Source organism: Trypanosoma melophagium (assembly GCF_022059095.1).
Source record: "Trypanosoma melophagium isolate St. Kilda chromosome Unknown ctg26segment0, whole genome shotgun sequence".
In the NCBI taxonomy this organism is placed as follows: Eukaryota; Euglenozoa; class Kinetoplastea; order Trypanosomatida; family Trypanosomatidae; genus Trypanosoma; species Trypanosoma melophagium.
Genome location: NW_027125157.1, coordinates 542,594 through 558,649, shown reverse-complemented (window position 1 = coordinate 558,649; position 16,056 = coordinate 542,594). Strand labels below are relative to the sequence as shown.

At 39.9% G+C, this 16,056-nt stretch overlaps 9 protein-coding genes across 9 annotated transcripts; all 9 read left to right on the top strand.

Moving 5' to 3' along the window:
• Positions 1-367: 367 nt before the first annotated feature.
• Positions 368-760, top strand: LSM04_006905 (Proteinase inhibitor I42; the record flags this gene model as incomplete). The annotated part of the gene is made up of 1 exon (XM_067338102.1): positions 368-760. One exon carries the CDS (start codon positions 368-370, stop codon positions 758-760), a length of 393 nt encoding a protein of 130 aa, XP_067190829.1.
• A 588-nt stretch (positions 761-1,348) lies between these two features.
• Positions 1,349-1,723, top strand: LSM04_007043 (Proteinase inhibitor I42; the record flags this gene model as incomplete). The annotated part of the gene is made up of 1 exon (XM_067338101.1): positions 1,349-1,723. The coding sequence occupies one exon, from the start codon at positions 1,349-1,351 to the stop codon at positions 1,721-1,723; it is 375 nt and encodes a 124-aa protein (XP_067190832.1).
• Positions 1,724-2,410: 687 nt separating this feature from the next.
• Positions 2,411-3,034, top strand: LSM04_006157 (CGI121/TPRKB; the record flags this gene model as incomplete). The annotated part of the gene is made up of 2 exons (XM_067338100.1): positions 2,411-2,921; positions 2,967-3,034. The coding sequence occupies 2 exons, from the start codon at positions 2,411-2,413 to the stop codon at positions 3,032-3,034; spliced, it is 579 nt and encodes a 192-aa protein (XP_067190807.1).
• Positions 3,035-3,433: 399 nt separating this feature from the next.
• On the top strand, positions 3,434-4,957 carry LSM04_004634 (SET domain; the record flags this gene model as incomplete). Its single annotated transcript, XM_067338099.1, has 1 exon — positions 3,434-4,957. One exon carries the CDS (start codon positions 3,434-3,436, stop codon positions 4,955-4,957), a length of 1,524 nt encoding a protein of 507 aa, XP_067190761.1.
• Positions 4,958-5,327: 370 nt separating this feature from the next.
• LSM04_001978 (Aminomethyltransferase) lies at positions 5,328-6,335 on the top strand (the record flags this gene model as incomplete). Its single annotated transcript, XM_067338098.1, has 1 exon — positions 5,328-6,335. The coding sequence occupies one exon, from the start codon at positions 5,328-5,330 to the stop codon at positions 6,333-6,335; it is 1,008 nt and encodes a 335-aa protein (XP_067190660.1).
• Positions 6,336-7,054: 719 nt separating this feature from the next.
• Positions 7,055-10,267, top strand: LSM04_009072 (Protein kinase domain; the record flags this gene model as incomplete). Its single annotated transcript, XM_067338097.1, has 1 exon — positions 7,055-10,267. One exon carries the CDS (start codon positions 7,055-7,057, stop codon positions 10,265-10,267), a length of 3,213 nt encoding a protein of 1,070 aa, XP_067190901.1.
• Positions 10,268-11,707: 1,440 nt separating this feature from the next.
• On the top strand, positions 11,708-12,238 carry LSM04_009601 (uncharacterized protein; the record flags this gene model as incomplete). Its single annotated transcript, XM_067338096.1, has 2 exons — positions 11,708-11,848; positions 11,936-12,238. The coding sequence occupies 2 exons, from the start codon at positions 11,708-11,710 to the stop codon at positions 12,236-12,238; spliced, it is 444 nt and encodes a 147-aa protein (XP_067190916.1).
• Positions 12,239-12,337: 99 nt separating this feature from the next.
• Positions 12,338-13,192, top strand: LSM04_009216 (uncharacterized protein; the record flags this gene model as incomplete). The annotated part of the gene is made up of 1 exon (XM_067338095.1): positions 12,338-13,192. One exon carries the CDS (start codon positions 12,338-12,340, stop codon positions 13,190-13,192), a length of 855 nt encoding a protein of 284 aa, XP_067190905.1.
• Positions 13,193-14,020: 828 nt separating this feature from the next.
• On the top strand, positions 14,021-15,643 carry LSM04_008147 (Anaphase-promoting complex subunit 4; the record flags this gene model as incomplete). The annotated part of the gene is made up of 1 exon (XM_067338094.1): positions 14,021-15,643. The coding sequence occupies one exon, from the start codon at positions 14,021-14,023 to the stop codon at positions 15,641-15,643; it is 1,623 nt and encodes a 540-aa protein (XP_067190863.1).
• Positions 15,644-16,056: the final 413 nt, after the last annotated feature.

The window sequence follows — 16,056 nt, the reverse complement described above, 5'->3', positions numbered from 1 at the left end:
TTGTTTTTGGTTTCTTCTTCTTCTTTAGATATGGTATCATCCTTATTACTGTCATCACCGTTGACTGGTGATAGTGCTTGAACCACAATTGTATTGCCCGTGTGTTGATTTACAATTGTGGTTCAAGCACTAGAGAGTCATCTGTGCCACTGCAGCAATCTAAACTGCACCAAATGGCTACGGATGGACAAGAAAAACCAACGATTGGTGAGTCTATTACGATTGCATCTCTTTATTCCATCAGTAATATTCGCCACTTGTGTCTGAATAATAATAATAATAATAATAATAATAATCTTTTTCTTTTTCTTCTCTTAAAGCAAAGCATCCCTTATTAAAAGTAACATAATCACACAAATCTCAAACTATGCCGCGCAAATTAACACAGGCCGATGACGGCAAACTTATTTTCGTCCCTCTTCTTGGTTCGGTGCTGGTTGAACTCCCAAGTAATCCCACCACCGGCTTCACGTGGTTCCTTGACGGCAGTGCGGGGGATTCACAACCCGTTGAGGTCTTCACTCATGGTAAGACTCAAACGTATATCAATAAACACTTTCACGTCAAAGGCGAATACGTCCATCCCGATACACGTTTAATGGGTGCTGGTGGTAAAGATTTATTCCGCGTCACGCCGCGTGTGGCGGGTGAACATGATTTGGTGTTTGTGTACGCACGAGCATGGGGCGCAGGAGACGCAAACAGCAAGCGATTCCGTCTGCGAATACGTGCAGCGTCAGTGAAGAGGAAGAGGCGGTAAAAACGAAAAAAGAAATGAAGCAAGGAAGAGCTGTTTATTTATGTGTGTTTGAAAGAGAGAGTTTATATATATATATATATATATATATATATATATATATATATATATGTGTGTGTATTTGTATTTATACAAAAGGAAATAATAATGGCATATTAAAAAAGTTATGAGGCGAAATTGGACAGTTGTGAAAACAACAGAAAAAGTCTCTGAAGTGAAGAGGAAAAGGAAAAACAGTATACAATTTTTTTTTAAAGCGAAGTATCCAAATGATTTCTAGTATTTACTTTTTTTCTTTTTTTTTTACAAAGCAAAGAAAGATAAATTCTTGTGCTCAGGTTTTTTGGGGGTTTTTATCTCCACATCAGCGAGTCCCCTTTGAAGGGGTGGGGAGGGGAGAGTCCTATTGAAGAGGTTCCTTTCAACAACCCTCTTTGCTCTCTCTCTCTCTCTCTCTAAATATGTGTATATATATTCCTTCTCCCTGGTGTATTTCTATTTTTCCCTCTTCTTCCTCTTATTATTATCATTTTAAAGCAAAGCATCATAGCAAAGCACCAATTTATTTACAAATCACACATTCACACACGTATGCCCCACAAACTAACACAGAACGATAACGGCAAGACCGTCTCCTTTGCTGTTGGGGAATCATTCGAAGTTGAACTCCCAAGTAATCCCACCACCGGCTTCACGTGGTCCCTTGAGGGGCATGAGAAGAAACAACAACAACCCGCAGAAGCCACCGCCGATGGCAACACCCACACATTCAGTAATAAACACTTTCACGTCAAAGGCGAATACGTCCATCCCGATACACGTTTAATGGGTGCTGGTGGTAAAGATTTATTCCGCGTCACGCCGCGTGTGGCGGGTGAACATGATTTGGTGTTTGTGTACGCGCGAGCATGGGAGGCACCAGACCCGAATGCCAGGCGATTCCGTCTGCGAATACGTGCAGCGTGAGAAAGAGAAAAAAAAAGAACAAAAAAAAATGAAAAAGGGGGGAAGAAACTGGACGAAGTAAGAAGGGGGAAAAATGAAGTAAGAGAATGGGGAAAATACTGGGGGTCAAATATATATATATATATATATATATATATATATATATATATATATATATATGTATGTATGTATATATATTATATTTCTGTGTGTGTAGCATCCATTGTGAAAGAAAAAAAGTAGTATGCAATTTTTTTCAAAAAAGTGAAGTATCCAAATGGTTTCTAGTATTTGCTTTTTTTTTCCTCTATTATTACAAGGAAAAGAAAAATGAACTGTTGTGTTCAAGTTTTTTTATTATTATTTATTTGTGGGGTGTGGGGGGGAAGAATGTTATTGGGGTTGTTTTCAACGACACCCTTTCTTCTATTTTTCCCTCTCTCTTTCATTATTTCCTTTTGGTTTTTCCCACAGAGGCACACTTACCCCCGTAGTTGTATTTAATTATGTATGAACTTCTTGTTAATCTTTGTTTTTTTCTTTTAGTTATTTAGTTATTTATTTTTTTTTTTTTTTGCCACGCCTTACAACAATCTCCATTATGTGTTTTCTCCGGAAGATATAAATAGATATATAGATAGAAAGGAAAAAAAAACGAAATAAATAAATAAAACAATTAAATAAATAATAAAAAAAAGGGTAGAGCGAATGGAACAAATAGGTGAGTTTGTGGTAATGGCTTATCACGATGTGCGGGATGCGGCTGCACTGCACGGCCAATTTAAACGCCGTGGAATTGACGCCGCGGTGATCGACGCATCGTACATCATTTCACGTCTGCACATCGCCGTCGCCCTCCACCGCATCACACGCAAATCCTTCACAATCGATAGTAACAATAATAATAGTAATAATAATAATAATAATAATAATAATAATAATAATAATAATACTGATAAAGATACAACAACAGGAGTAGTTGGGCAAAAGTCCCCACCAACGGCTCGTGATGTTTTTGCGGCGCTCTCACACACGCGAAACCTCGACCGTGTGCTGCGATCACTGACGTGTGCAGAAATAACGACGGCTGTTGTGATTGTTTTGTGCGCCCCGTCAGCGGAGCACATCGCGGAGGTTGAGCGTATTGTCTGCGGCGTACAACACACATTATCGGCGCTTTCAATGTACACAAAGGAGGCGGTAGTGCGAGAGTTCTACGGTGTGAATAGTAGTGAGACATCTAAAATCACGACAACAACAACAGGAATAGAAGCAGGATTAGCCGGGTTGGAAGTGACGGTAGTGAATCGTCTGGCTACTAATGATATTTAAATTACAGTTTCCCAATCTATATATATATATATAATGTCTCTATTTGTGTTGTTTTTGTTTTTCCTGAAAGAAGCAGAAGGAGTGAGTGTGAGGGTCTGCGGACATGTGACCTACGTACATGTGTCTATACATACATAAATACAGTGCGTATGTTTTGTTTGGTTATTATTATTATTATTATTATTATTACCAGCATTTGCCTGGAATGAAAAGATAAGGGATGGGGCGGGTGGCGTTACCACAAGTAGACATATATATAATGTTATGTGAACTTCTTCTCTTCCCAAAAAAGGCGTCTCATTTCTCATAGACATAAAAGTACAAAAAAAAATAATTAAATAAAACAAATAAATAAATCAAAGCGAGACGGTCTGTATTTAGTATTTGTACGTTATCGTCATGCCGGCGTCTGTGGAGGTGCGTGAGATGGGCGAGGATTACGGTGTTGGCACATATGCACTGCAGTCATTTCGCCCCGGTGATGTATTACTGCAGGAACTGCCTGTTGTTTTCACACAATCTCTTGAATCAACGTCTTGTTGTTGTTGTGGATGTGGAATGATGCTCGTTAGTCTCGCAGAGGAGTGCAAACGATTGTCCTCCCTTGTGGAGTTAACGGCAGTTCAAAGTGAAGAGCAAGAACTGTCTTCGCCTATGAATCCTAATAATAGTAATAATAATAATGTGGGAATTGAGAAGGATGACTGCAGTACGATCACACCGTATAAAAATATTATAACTTCTTCAGAAGCACTATACGATACATTAAAGGAGTTTGCTGCATCTGCTCTTTTCTCTGGTGTATCAATGCATGAACAACAAGATACAACAATACAACACCATGAAGATACATTAGGGCAGAATAAGATACGGTTTTGTACGGTGGAGTGCAGAGAACGTTATTTACATAAGCAAGGAGGGAAATTTCTCTTTCTTCGCACGCCTGCAAACACAGACATGGAAGCAACGAGAGAAGCAACAAGGATGACTCATGACTTGCAGGAACCCTCAGCCACTATGATAATGCAATCTGCTGGGAATTTGACAGAGAAATTGATGGAATTTGTGTGGCCGAGTAAGAGAGATATTCTGAGAACACTTGAATTCCTCACACAACACTATAATGCACGTTTGCGTCTTATTATCTCACTTCTTAGTCGTTGTCTGTTTGACACTTTCACAGTTTTTGCTTCTGATGCTCATGCCGTTTCTCTGGAACTCGTCCAGAGTCGATTCACAGATATTGTGGAGCAATTTATATTGCGATACGCGGAGGGGGCAGCACGATCGTTAACGGAGGAACAGCGGGCATTTCTGCGATTCTCATGGAAGTGTGTGAGTCGCTGGTTAACACTCTGTTATATAGAAGAAGAAAAGGAGAACACTATTTATATACGAAATAGCAGTAGTGCTGCCTCACCGTTTGGGTGGATCTCTCTTCAGCTGTATTTGCGTTGTTTCTGGTTGGCGGATGCTAATGTTCACACGTTTGTTGTTGTCTCACCGTTATACACGCTGCTCTGTCAACAAATCCCAACTATGCACGCTATATACAACCACAAGAATAATAATAATAATAATAATAAGAGTGGTAACTGTGCGGCCCAACGACTTCATCACCAGATTTGTGTGCTTCGTGAACTCTTCCGTGTGGTGGACCCGAGTGCCGCACACGCCACTGGTGTCGCGTTGTATAATTTAGCAACAAAGATAAATCACAGCTGCACACCGTCTGTGCGATTTGTACCAACACACAGTGGTGTGAGAGCTGTGGTAGTCGCACTACGCGACATTGCAGTGGGAGAGGAAGTGCGTACTTCTTATATTGATATAAACGCCTATAACTCAGTGGCAGAGCGACGGGAGTATCTGCGAGTGCACTACGGCTTTGTTTGCGACTGTCCGTTGTGTTCACAGGAGTAGGCAGGGGGGAAAAATAAAAAAGAGAGTCGGTATTTTTTCTATTTCATCGGTTGTTATTATTCTTATTGTTATCATTATACGTTATTTGTATTATTTCTATGTGGTATTCCTCTGTTGGACTGGAAGGTGGAGAAGGATCCTCTTCTTCTTTTGATTGAGTAATGAGACGCAGTATTTATTATTATTATTATTATTATTATTATTATTATTATTATTATTATTATTATTATTATTATTTCCCCTGTACTGATACCTCATTTCCCATACGAACGGAGAGGTTTGTCTTCCTTTTCTTTTTCTTCTTATATATATATATATATATATATATGAATAGTCCGCAAGGGAGAAAGAGAGAAAAAAAACGGTGTGTATGGGATTCAACTGCCTTCTTTCATCCCGTTCACTCATTCGCATCTCCGGTGCCGTCTCGCATGAGTTTCTGCAGGGACTCTTCACAAATGATTTACGCCTGTTAGTGCCGGGTGGAGGTATTTGGGGTTGTTTCTTATACCACACCGGCCGTGTGATGTGTGATGCGTATTTATATCAACCCACAGAAATAAAAAGTAGTGCACAAACTGCAATTGTAATAGATGTGCATAGTGATATGATAGATATACTGCAGGAGCACCTGCTGGAGATGCGAATGCGAAAAAAACTGCAGATTGAGAATATCAGTAAAGACTTTGCCATTCTCGCCAGTACAGGAGACTGTGCGAATACCGTATCTAGCGATAATAGTAATAATAATAATAATAATAATAATAATCCTTCTTCTTCGTTGTGTGTGGTGGAATCCTTTCAAGATCCCCGCAGTTTTGCTTTTCCCACACCACTACACAAATCCCTCATTCCCGCTGCGTCAATCCCATCAACAACAAGTTCAACAAAAACAATAACAATAACACGGACAGATCCGGAGTGGCATTACAACACATTTCTCTACACTGCCGGTGTGGGGGAGGGGCCGGAGATATTTAGACACGCCAAGACACTCCCGTTTGAGGCGAACACAGACTTTCTGCGGGGCGTTAGTTTCCACAAGGGCTGTTATGTTGGACAGGAACTCACCCACCGCACACACATTATGCTCGTCACCCGCAAACGCACCGTTCCCTTTCGATTACAAGTGACTGGCAAGCGAAGTGTATCAAAAGGTGAGGCGTTGTTTGTGGATGGTCAGAAAGTGGGTGAAGTGCTTGCCGTCTGCGGGGATGTTGGACTCGCACTATTGCGATTGCGTTATGTGACGGCAGATCCACAGTTATTGCGATTGCAGGACGGTGTGGTGGTGGAGGTGCGAATACCGGCGTGGTGGGATGCACGGGAAGTGCGAAAGATGATGATGATGTCCTCCTCTTCCTCCTCGTCATCATAAGAGGGTGGGAAATAGGGAAGGTGGGAGTATAAATATATATATATATATATATATATATATATATTTATTTATTTATTTATTTTTACTTTTTTATTTATTGTGGATCAAACGCTTATCCATGCCATACTTATTACCTGCGGTTTGCTTCTTACTCGTTGTTGTCGTTCTTGTAGTTGTTGTTATTTTGGATTTGTACTTGTGACTATCGTTGTTGATATATTAAGAGACATACTAGGTCATCTTACTTTATTATTATTATTATTATTATTATTATTATTACTTTTCTTCTTTGGTTGTACTCTTATTGTCTCCATTAACACTTATTATCTATCTATCTATCTATTCTTTTTTTTTCTTTTCTTTTTTTCTTAACTATTGGACTCTCTCGATATAAACACTGTAGTTTTTCATTTCCTTTATTTTTCTTGATTTCTACCTTTGGTGTTGTACACCACACGTAGAAATCTTTCTGTTTGTGTGTTTGTGTATGACAACTGTCACACCGTACATCGCTGGAGTTGCCAAAGAAAGGAATCATTTATTTATATATTTATTTATTGAAGTATTTATTTATTTTTACTCAAAAGAAGTTTGAGAAATACAGTAAAGAAGAAGAAAAAAAAAGAAATACCAACGTCTGTGCCAATCACACAGCGAGTGCAGAGGAAAAAAAAAGTCAAATAAATCTTACGAAATAGATATATATATATACTGGAGCGATGGGTTGTGGGAGTTCAACTGCCACGGGAGCAGCTGCCGTCTCTAATAATGGAAAGCGAAATTTCACTGCAAAAAACAACACTTCAAGTACTAGTGTTGCTAGTGGTGCCGTTACCAAGCCTATTAGGCGTGCAAATAGTACAAAAATAACAGCAACAGCGGCCCACCGTCTCCCAGACAAAGGTAGTGCCAATAGTAATAGCAATAGCAATAGCAATAGCAGTAGTGGTGGTAAAGGCAGAGGAAAGTTGGCGAATGCAAATGCAGAGCGATCTCCATTACCTGTGAGATGTGCGAGTGGCCATGGCACCCAACAGGGGATGAGTGATATAGATGAGGATGATGACTTTGATGTACGTTCTAACAATGGTGATATGATGGATTGTCAACCCCTGTCAAGTGGGGCACTTAGTAATGGGAATGTAGATATGCCAAATCTCGCTACTTTTTGTAATGAACCACAGGAGTGTTTTTACTGTCATAACGCCGCCGTGACCCATATGTGTGAGCAGTGTGAAAGCTTTTATCTCTGTGATGAATGTATGTTTAATGACACCTGTGAACATGACCCAACACATCCAATATCTGCGATTCATGAAACACAATCTAACACAAGTCGTACCTTTGGTTCAGGTTTAGTCACAGTAGATGGTGGAGCTAGTAGTATTTTCTATGATCCATGTGTTCTCTGTGGTCGTGTTATTCTAGACGTGGAACTCGTATATCTTTGTGATGAATGTAATGCTGTAGTTTGTACAAATTGTTTTCAAAAGAGTGGTTCCTCGGCGCATGCACATGAATTAAAGCCTTTTCAGCGTGCCCTTCGAACTAACGCGGCAAGTTATGCCTTACTTAGCAAGAGTCGAAATAGTGGAGGTAATAAAGTTATCAATGATTACGTGGTAGTTAAGCAACTTGGTAGGGGATCCTATGCAAAGGTCAATTTGGTACAACATCGTCGTGAGCGCACCTTGTACGCTTTAAAAATTCTTCGCCGTAGTCGTATGAATAAAACTAGACGAGGTCTATCATCAAAATCAGGATATGATGATGACGACGTATTACGTGAAATTGCCGTTATGAAGTTTGTTTCCCATCCTAATTTAGTAAAACTTAAAGAGGTCATTGATGATGTAGAGGCGCAAAAGGTGTATGTTATTATGGAATACTGTGAAAAGGGACCCATTTACGTGCATGGAAATCCACCACTCCCTATAGAGAAGGTACGCAAATATGGTCGAGACATCATCTCTGGTCTCTTACACCTCCATGATGAGTATCTATTTCATCGTGATATTAAACCCGCCAATTGTCTTGTAGATAATAATGATGTTGTTAAGATAGCAGACTTTGGTGCGTGTTGTAGTCAAATGAAGAATGCCAACACCGATGGTACTCCCGCCTACACGTCTCCTGAGCAGTGTCTTGGGACTCGCGTAACAGGGGATGTGGTGGATAGTTGGGCCTTCGCCGTAACGTTATATCAAATTTCGCATGGATATCTTCCAGTCTGTGCAGAGAATTTTGCGGAACTCCGGCATAGTTTATTGGGAACACAACCGCTAGAAATATCTCCCGATATTGATAAGGAATTACATGATGTTCTTTCTCGAATGCTTGAAAAGGATTTTTCAAAGCGACTGTTACTGCGAGGGGCGGCGAAGCATCCTTTCTTTGGTATGAATGTACAAGAAGCACCGGCTATTCATGCAGAGAGTCGTGAAGATGGATCTGGTGCACCAAATGAGGAATTATACATACAGGCAATGAAGAGTGTACTGCGAGGGAAGAGAATAGGTAGTGACTTCCATGGTACACGTGCGATTCGTAAGATTAATCGAAATGAGCTGAATTATAATATCGCTCCTTTTGATTACCCAAGTGAGGAGCAAAGTGGTAGCAAACTTGAGCGCAATGAAGATAATAATGAGTATTGCAATGATGAAAATACTAAGGGAAATAATAATAATAATAATGAGCATGTTAAGACTATTTTGCAAGAAACTTCCAATAATACACAGTTATTTAATGCCGATTCTCTTAGTCCTTCAAATGAAATAGATGCCCTTCAAGTGGTTTCAATGATACTTGAGACGCAAAAGGAAGGAAAACTTGAGGTAACGGATATTCTTTTAAATGAACTTCCAGCATTCTTATCGGATGCGGCTCCCCGTACAACGGAGTTTCGATTATCTAATAACGGTATTCGTTCTGTGACAAACATTGATTTTTCACACTTTAACCTGTTACGGGAGGTGAGTATTACGAATAACGCCCTCACCGCATTCCCTGTTGAAGTGCTTGCGGCTCCACGTCTCCAGAAACTTGATCTTTCCCATAACCGTATTGTAGATATCCCGGCAGCGGTAAATCGATCCAGAATGTTAGAACGTTTATCGCTTCATAGCAATTGCATTGAACACGTTGGCGTAGATGACGCTGGAAACTCTGTTCTCTCCGGTCGTTGTCTGCGGCATGTACGACTTAGTTACAATCCACTTATCCATCTCCCAGAGGCACTTCCGACGTGTCCGAATTTAGAATTAGTGTTGGATGATGCCCCTGTATTAGTGGAGGAGTGGGAAAAGGTCGTATTCAAAGTCCCAAATGTCTTTGTTGTGTGGAATGATATTTATCCCCGTCAGGTGCACCATACATTTCCACTCTTTATCGCCTCCAAGAATATACACCTGTATAAGATGAACTTCCTTAATACCATTGACATTAAACACGTGGTACTCTTACAAATTGAAAAGTGGCTTCCTCTCGGTGTAACAGAGCGGGGGGAAATGGAAGAATGTATTCAACGCAATACACAAGAAACAACAGAAAATACATTCGAACAGACACGACGTGCGGGGCGACCCCCGCAGCGGGGTGTGGTGCCTTTAGATGCCGCCCCACTCGCCCATAGTTTACCGCCCATTCTGCAGAAATACGCCCGGCAAACGTTGAAGAGTTATTTTGTTATTGCCGATGCCTCAGATGACCCGCTGGGGGGTTTTATTGCACTGCGGGATCACATTGCGGAGTGCGCACGCCGTGAGGAACGAGTTTTGTTGTTTCTTGAGGAAAAGCGAATGTCGCGATCTTCGCGGGAAATTGCTATAGGGGCTATTTGCGCCAAACTGCGGGAACACTTGGGACCGGAAACAACCGTGAATACTTGTTATCAGATGGTACTGGATGCCATGCGGGGACTCTATGGTTGAGGAGGAAAGGAAAGAGAGAATATATATATATATATAGAGAGAGAGAGAGAGTGAGTGTAATGAAGGGGTGAGGAGGAAATGAAAATGGCAGACAAGAGTGTGTTTGTGTGTACGTTTTTTTTCTTTTCTTTTCTTGTTATTGTTATTTTTTTGTATTTTGTTTCTCTGAATGTATTAGATGCAAGAGGAAGAGAGAAAAAAAAAATTCCTCTCACTCTTTTTTTTTACCGACACGTCTACTTATTTTATGTACCGTTCTCAGATAGTTTATATGTGTTTATCTCTGTGAATATATGTATCCTTTGTTATGATGTATTTGGATACCATGTTACTTACTTCTTCTTTTTGTTTTTGTTTATTTATTCTTCTATTGGTTCCTCAACAGGGCTGAGGATATTAGTGAGAAGCTGGGGAGAAGAATAAATATGCAGATATAAGAAAGAAGAGGAATAGGAGAAAAAGATTAGAATGACGATCGTTTTCTCTTTTTTATCTTGTTGATTTTTTTTCTCCATCTGCAGTAGTTATTCGTTTGTCCCTTGTTCCTATCTACACGGATACTTTACCAATACGCCCAGGTACATATACGTTACACATTATTTGTATTTTTTTTTTATTAAAGAAGAAGAAGAAAAGAACAGCACCCATGAGCTAAACAAACAGATACTTATCTAGATGAAGGGATTGTTTTTATCGTTGTAATCGATCGTCTATTTCCGCATGTGTCTTGGGTGGGTACTGTTGCTTCTACCATTTATACTGGTATTGGCCATTGGGTGTGTAAAAAGGAAAAAAAGAAATATATATCAAAGAAGGGGATATATATGTGTGGATCCTCTTGCAATTCAGAATTCCCCCACACCACTTCAATTCCTCTCTATCTACCTTTGCTATTTTCCCTTTCTCATCTTTTGTATGTGTGTGAATCTTCCTTTTTTTTTTTTTCTTTGTTTTCTCGTGATCTTCTTTGTTCTATTTCTTCTCTTTTTGATTGCACCTGATACTCACTTTGAATGCTGTATGTTATTTCTCCGTGCATAAAGAGGAAAGTGATCAGATGATAGGGGAAGCTATCCAGAGAAGATAATCTACATGACAATTGTTTATTTTTGAATACAGTGCATCCCCACTTCATTTTCTGTTTCTCTATCTATCTATCTATCTATCTGTTTTGTTTTCTATCTTGTGATGATTGGTAAAATTGATGATTGGATATGAACATCTATTTCACTAATATATATATATATATATATATATATATATATATATATATATATATGTGTGTGTGTGTGTGTTTGTGTGTTTTGCTTCTTTCTATTGTAAATGTATAGGGTGTGATATCCGCAAAGGGCAAGTGGAGAGGAGAGGAGTGGAAAAACAGAGAAAACAGAAAGAAAAAGGACAGAAAGATACTGCGATATAGACAAAACAAAAAAAGGAATGGATGTACAAATTCTCCACAAGGCGAATCCCCCACGAGATCTGCGGCTCTCAGCAGAAGAACGACAGAACGCCATCGCAATAACGATTCCACTACGCAATAAAAGTGACGGACATCACACGGCAACTGTCAGTACGGCAGTAAAGACGATTCAAGAAGAATAACAGCTGCAAATAAAAGGAAGTGCACTTCAGCTTAGTCTTAATGGTATCGTACTGGACCCGCAGGAAGATATTGTAGATTTAATTGCAGATCTCCCGCCTGGTACACGTAGTCGTATAGTCTTTCTTCTTAGCCCACACCCACAAGAGACATTTGAAAGTATTGAAAAACCACAAGAAAAGGAAGAGGAGTTAAAAGAAAAGAAGAAAAGGGAACTTCCAATGAAAAGAGGGGTAATGAGGTTTACAGAGACCCCAACACTATCTATAGCGAGAAGCGATGTATCTGTGAATCATCCCCACAAGTTGTATAACTCGCCACAACGTGATGCATCATCACTTCCTCTACTGCGGCGGGAACTTCTGTGATAGATTCTGTCGTAACGACAGTCCTTAGAAGATATGGAAATTACTCATTCTCTGTACGAGATATACTATGGAATATCTTACTTCAATATATGACTTTGGATGGGTTATTGGTTTCTCGAGGGGTGTGTGTACGGCAGCTATTCCCCTTATTATTGCAAATTTGAGGTACATTATAGACATATTCGATGTACCCCAAGAAAAGAGGGAAATACTTGCAGAATTGCTGATCTTTATGCCTCGTTGATTGTAAAAGTGGTACATCAGAAAAACGTATCTCTTGAACCACTTGATGCGCCTACAGGTCTCCTTTCTTTTTTTCATTATTCTATCTTGGAGCTTTTCCAGGCGACACAGGTGTTAAATTCTACCGCAGGAAATGTCTATACATTAGTGAAAGAAGAATTTAAAAAGTGTGGGCTAAAGGAACCTTCTGGAGGTCGTCTCTTTTCTTCACCTTCCAGTATTGCAGTGACTATTGCAAAAGGAAGTACATTAATGGAAGATGAGCCAATTGAAGATGAATCCGGTTGCCACTATAAAGATGAAGATGATGATGATGATGATAGTAAGAAAAAGAATAATAATAATAATAATAATAATAATAATAATAATAATAATAATAATGGCACAGATGTTGTGGTTTCTTTAATTCAGAACGTGGCATATTTCGATACGGCGTCACTTCCAGAGAAGGCATCACAGTGTATCCAAGATGCTTTTGATGGAATTGCAGTTCTAGCTGCATCATCACTGGTTCGTCCAAGTAAAGATGGGGAATTAGACGATCTTGATTTTCATCTGCAGAACACCCGATTTATCTCACTTGGTGGGTTTTTTCAAGAAAATGAACTTGTGCCTATGGTTAACTTTCTCCAAGCTGTAGATGTGGTGGTAAGACTAAAATGGAAGGCTCGCAGGTGTTTGGAGAGGTTACACGGAAGTATGATTCCTTGATGTGTACGTCACCACCAGATGAAATAAACTGGGATGATGTTTCTCACCGAAGATATATATATATATATTGGCAATGTGTTGTTTTGTATTATTATTATTATTATTATTATTATTATTATTGCTACTCTTGCCGTCGTTTGTTTATTTATTTTTTTCGTTTGTTATGGGTGAGGGCGGAAGAGGAGGTGTACCGAAACGAAAAACAAAAAGAAAGAGTATCTGAAAAAATGAATGAAATTCCATTACAAATATATTTATTTCTTTTACTACCCATTCATGTATATTCTTTTGCTTTGTTTCTTTTTCTTTTATTGGTTTGTATTATTGTATAGGGCGCCCACAGTTCTTTTCACATCTGGCGGTTTGGCTTTTCAGCTACACAAACTATTGCCCAGTGGCCCAAACTTGTCGTCCTCAGCGACTAGTTCGGTGCGGAGGAGAAAAGCAAACAGAAGCAAGGAAGAAAACACAGTGTTCAAAATAGAGGGAAGCGAAAAATAAAAATAAAGAGTAAAGGAAAAAGAAGGGGTAGTGTAGTGTTTGGGTCAGCCGTTATTTCCTTTGCTTATCGCATTCCCACTGCATTAGAGTAAGAGGGATAGACTTTGAGCGTTTAAAAAAAGAAGCAACAAAAACAAAAAGACAATCGAGTTTGTTTACTGTAATTTAGGTTGAGCGAATCAAAGAAACAAAGAAAGAAAGAGAGAGAGAGAGAGAGAGAGAGAGCAAAAAGAACTAAAATAAAAATAAAGGAAACCGAAGATTTATCTTAGTCTGCCTTTGCATTATTGTTATTTCTGTTATTATCTATCTAATCTGCAATTGCAAATGGACCTCGACGCCTCCTTCCATAGTCCCCTCCGCTCCTCCCCGTGGCTGCCCACAGACCCCTCCTCCCCAGTCCTCCGCACCCCCATCGCCACCCCCGATCGCTTCATCTCCGACCGCCGCTCGCAGGACAACGCCATGTCGCACTTCTACCTCACCACAAAAGAGAACGTCGCCCCACTGCAGGCGAGTCCCGACCGGCGCGGCGGTTCGTTATCGCTTGTGGCTTCACCGAATCGTGGGGTGGCCACCGCTGGGGGCGTTGGGGGTAGTCCTGGTATTATTGGGGCTGGTGGGATTAGTGAGGGAGGTGGGAGTTTAAGTAAGGCACGGAAACACGCAATGGAAAGTAGTCCTTTAGATACACCAAATCTTGGAACGGAACCGTATACTAGTAAACTTGCCCATACACTCTTTCCAGAAACGCAGTCTACAGTGCTCGGTATTCATAATCAAGTTTTACAACAGCAGAATGTACCTGAATCTGAAGAAGAAAAATATCGTAAATCATTGGGTGTTATATTTGAAGAAAATCGAGCAAGAAATTTTCGTTCGTGTTCTTTTCGCGTTATTGCAAGAGCTCCAGAACGTATTCTTGATGCTGCTGATATGATTGATGATTTTTATCTTCAACTTATGGATTGGTCTGCAAAAGATATACTTGCTGTTGGTTTACAAGGTTCTGTTTATCTTTGGGATGCAAGGACATGTAGTATTACCCAACTTCCCTCCCAACGACCTCCTAATGGTGTTATTTGTGGTGTTAGTTGGAATGAAGATGGTAGTCTTTTGGCCCTTGGAACTGATGATGGATCTGTGGAAATTTGGGATGTAGAAATGCAGCGTATTACTCGTCGACTTTACAAACACGTTGATAGGGTAGGAGCAATTTCTTGGAATGGTAGTAATCTCGCTACTGGGAGCAAAGATTCTACCATCCGTATCGATGATCTTCGTGACCCACTTAGTTCATGGACCATGCGAGGCCACCAACAAACAGTATGTGGATTGAAATGGTCCCCAGATGGGGTTCGTTTGGCAAGTGGAGGTAATGATAATCAATTACTAGTATGGGATAGTCGTACTTTCTCTACAAGATCTCAGCCTGCATTGCGTCTTAATAAACACACTGCTGCTGTAAAAGCGATTGCATGGAATCCTGTTCAGCATAATCTTCTCGCAAGTGGTGGTGGTTCAGAAGATAAGATGTTGCGTTTTTGGAATACCTCTACTGGTGAATGTATAAATCATTTTAATGCTGAGAGTCAGGTTTGTGGAGTTCTGTGGAATCTGAGTGGGACCGAGCTTGTTAGCTCGCATGGTTTTTCACATAACCGGTTAACCATCTGGAAGTACCCAACAATGCGACGGGTGGTGGATCTAACAGGACACACCTCCCGTGTTCTGCACATGTGTATGTCAAGTGATGGAGAAGTGGTGGTCTCCGCAGCGGGAGACGAAACGATTAGGTTTTGGCGTTGTTTTCCTCCGTGTAGGGAGCGAGAGGGACGGAGTGTTCGTTACGGCGTTTACGGTGCTGCCAACTCACGTCACCGCTCATCTCAAAACGGTAAAGTTGTAGAAGTAGAAAATTCCCTCCGTGATGAACTTGCCCTTCGATAAAAGAATAATAAAGCAATAAGAAAAAGAAAAAGAAATTATATATATTAGATGATATCAAGATAATAAAAAAAGTTGGGGAAAGGGAAATATGAAAATGAAAGAAGGGATTATATTGTTTATTTCCAAACCTCAATCTGCCATTCAAATCTGTACCTCTTGCTTTGTTTTCATTCCGTTGTTTCTTTTATCACCCAATGTTTATTGTGTACTCTTGTTTTCTTTTATTTCCTTTTTACTTATTTGAATGTACTTTATTTACGCGAAGAAAATATAACATCCACGCTGTGGGTGTGGGTAGGGGCAGGTGAGTGTACATATCTGTATGTGTCTGCTTATATATATATATATATATATATATATATATATATATAGTTTAACGGTAAACGGAACCCCTCAAATATATACAATGAACT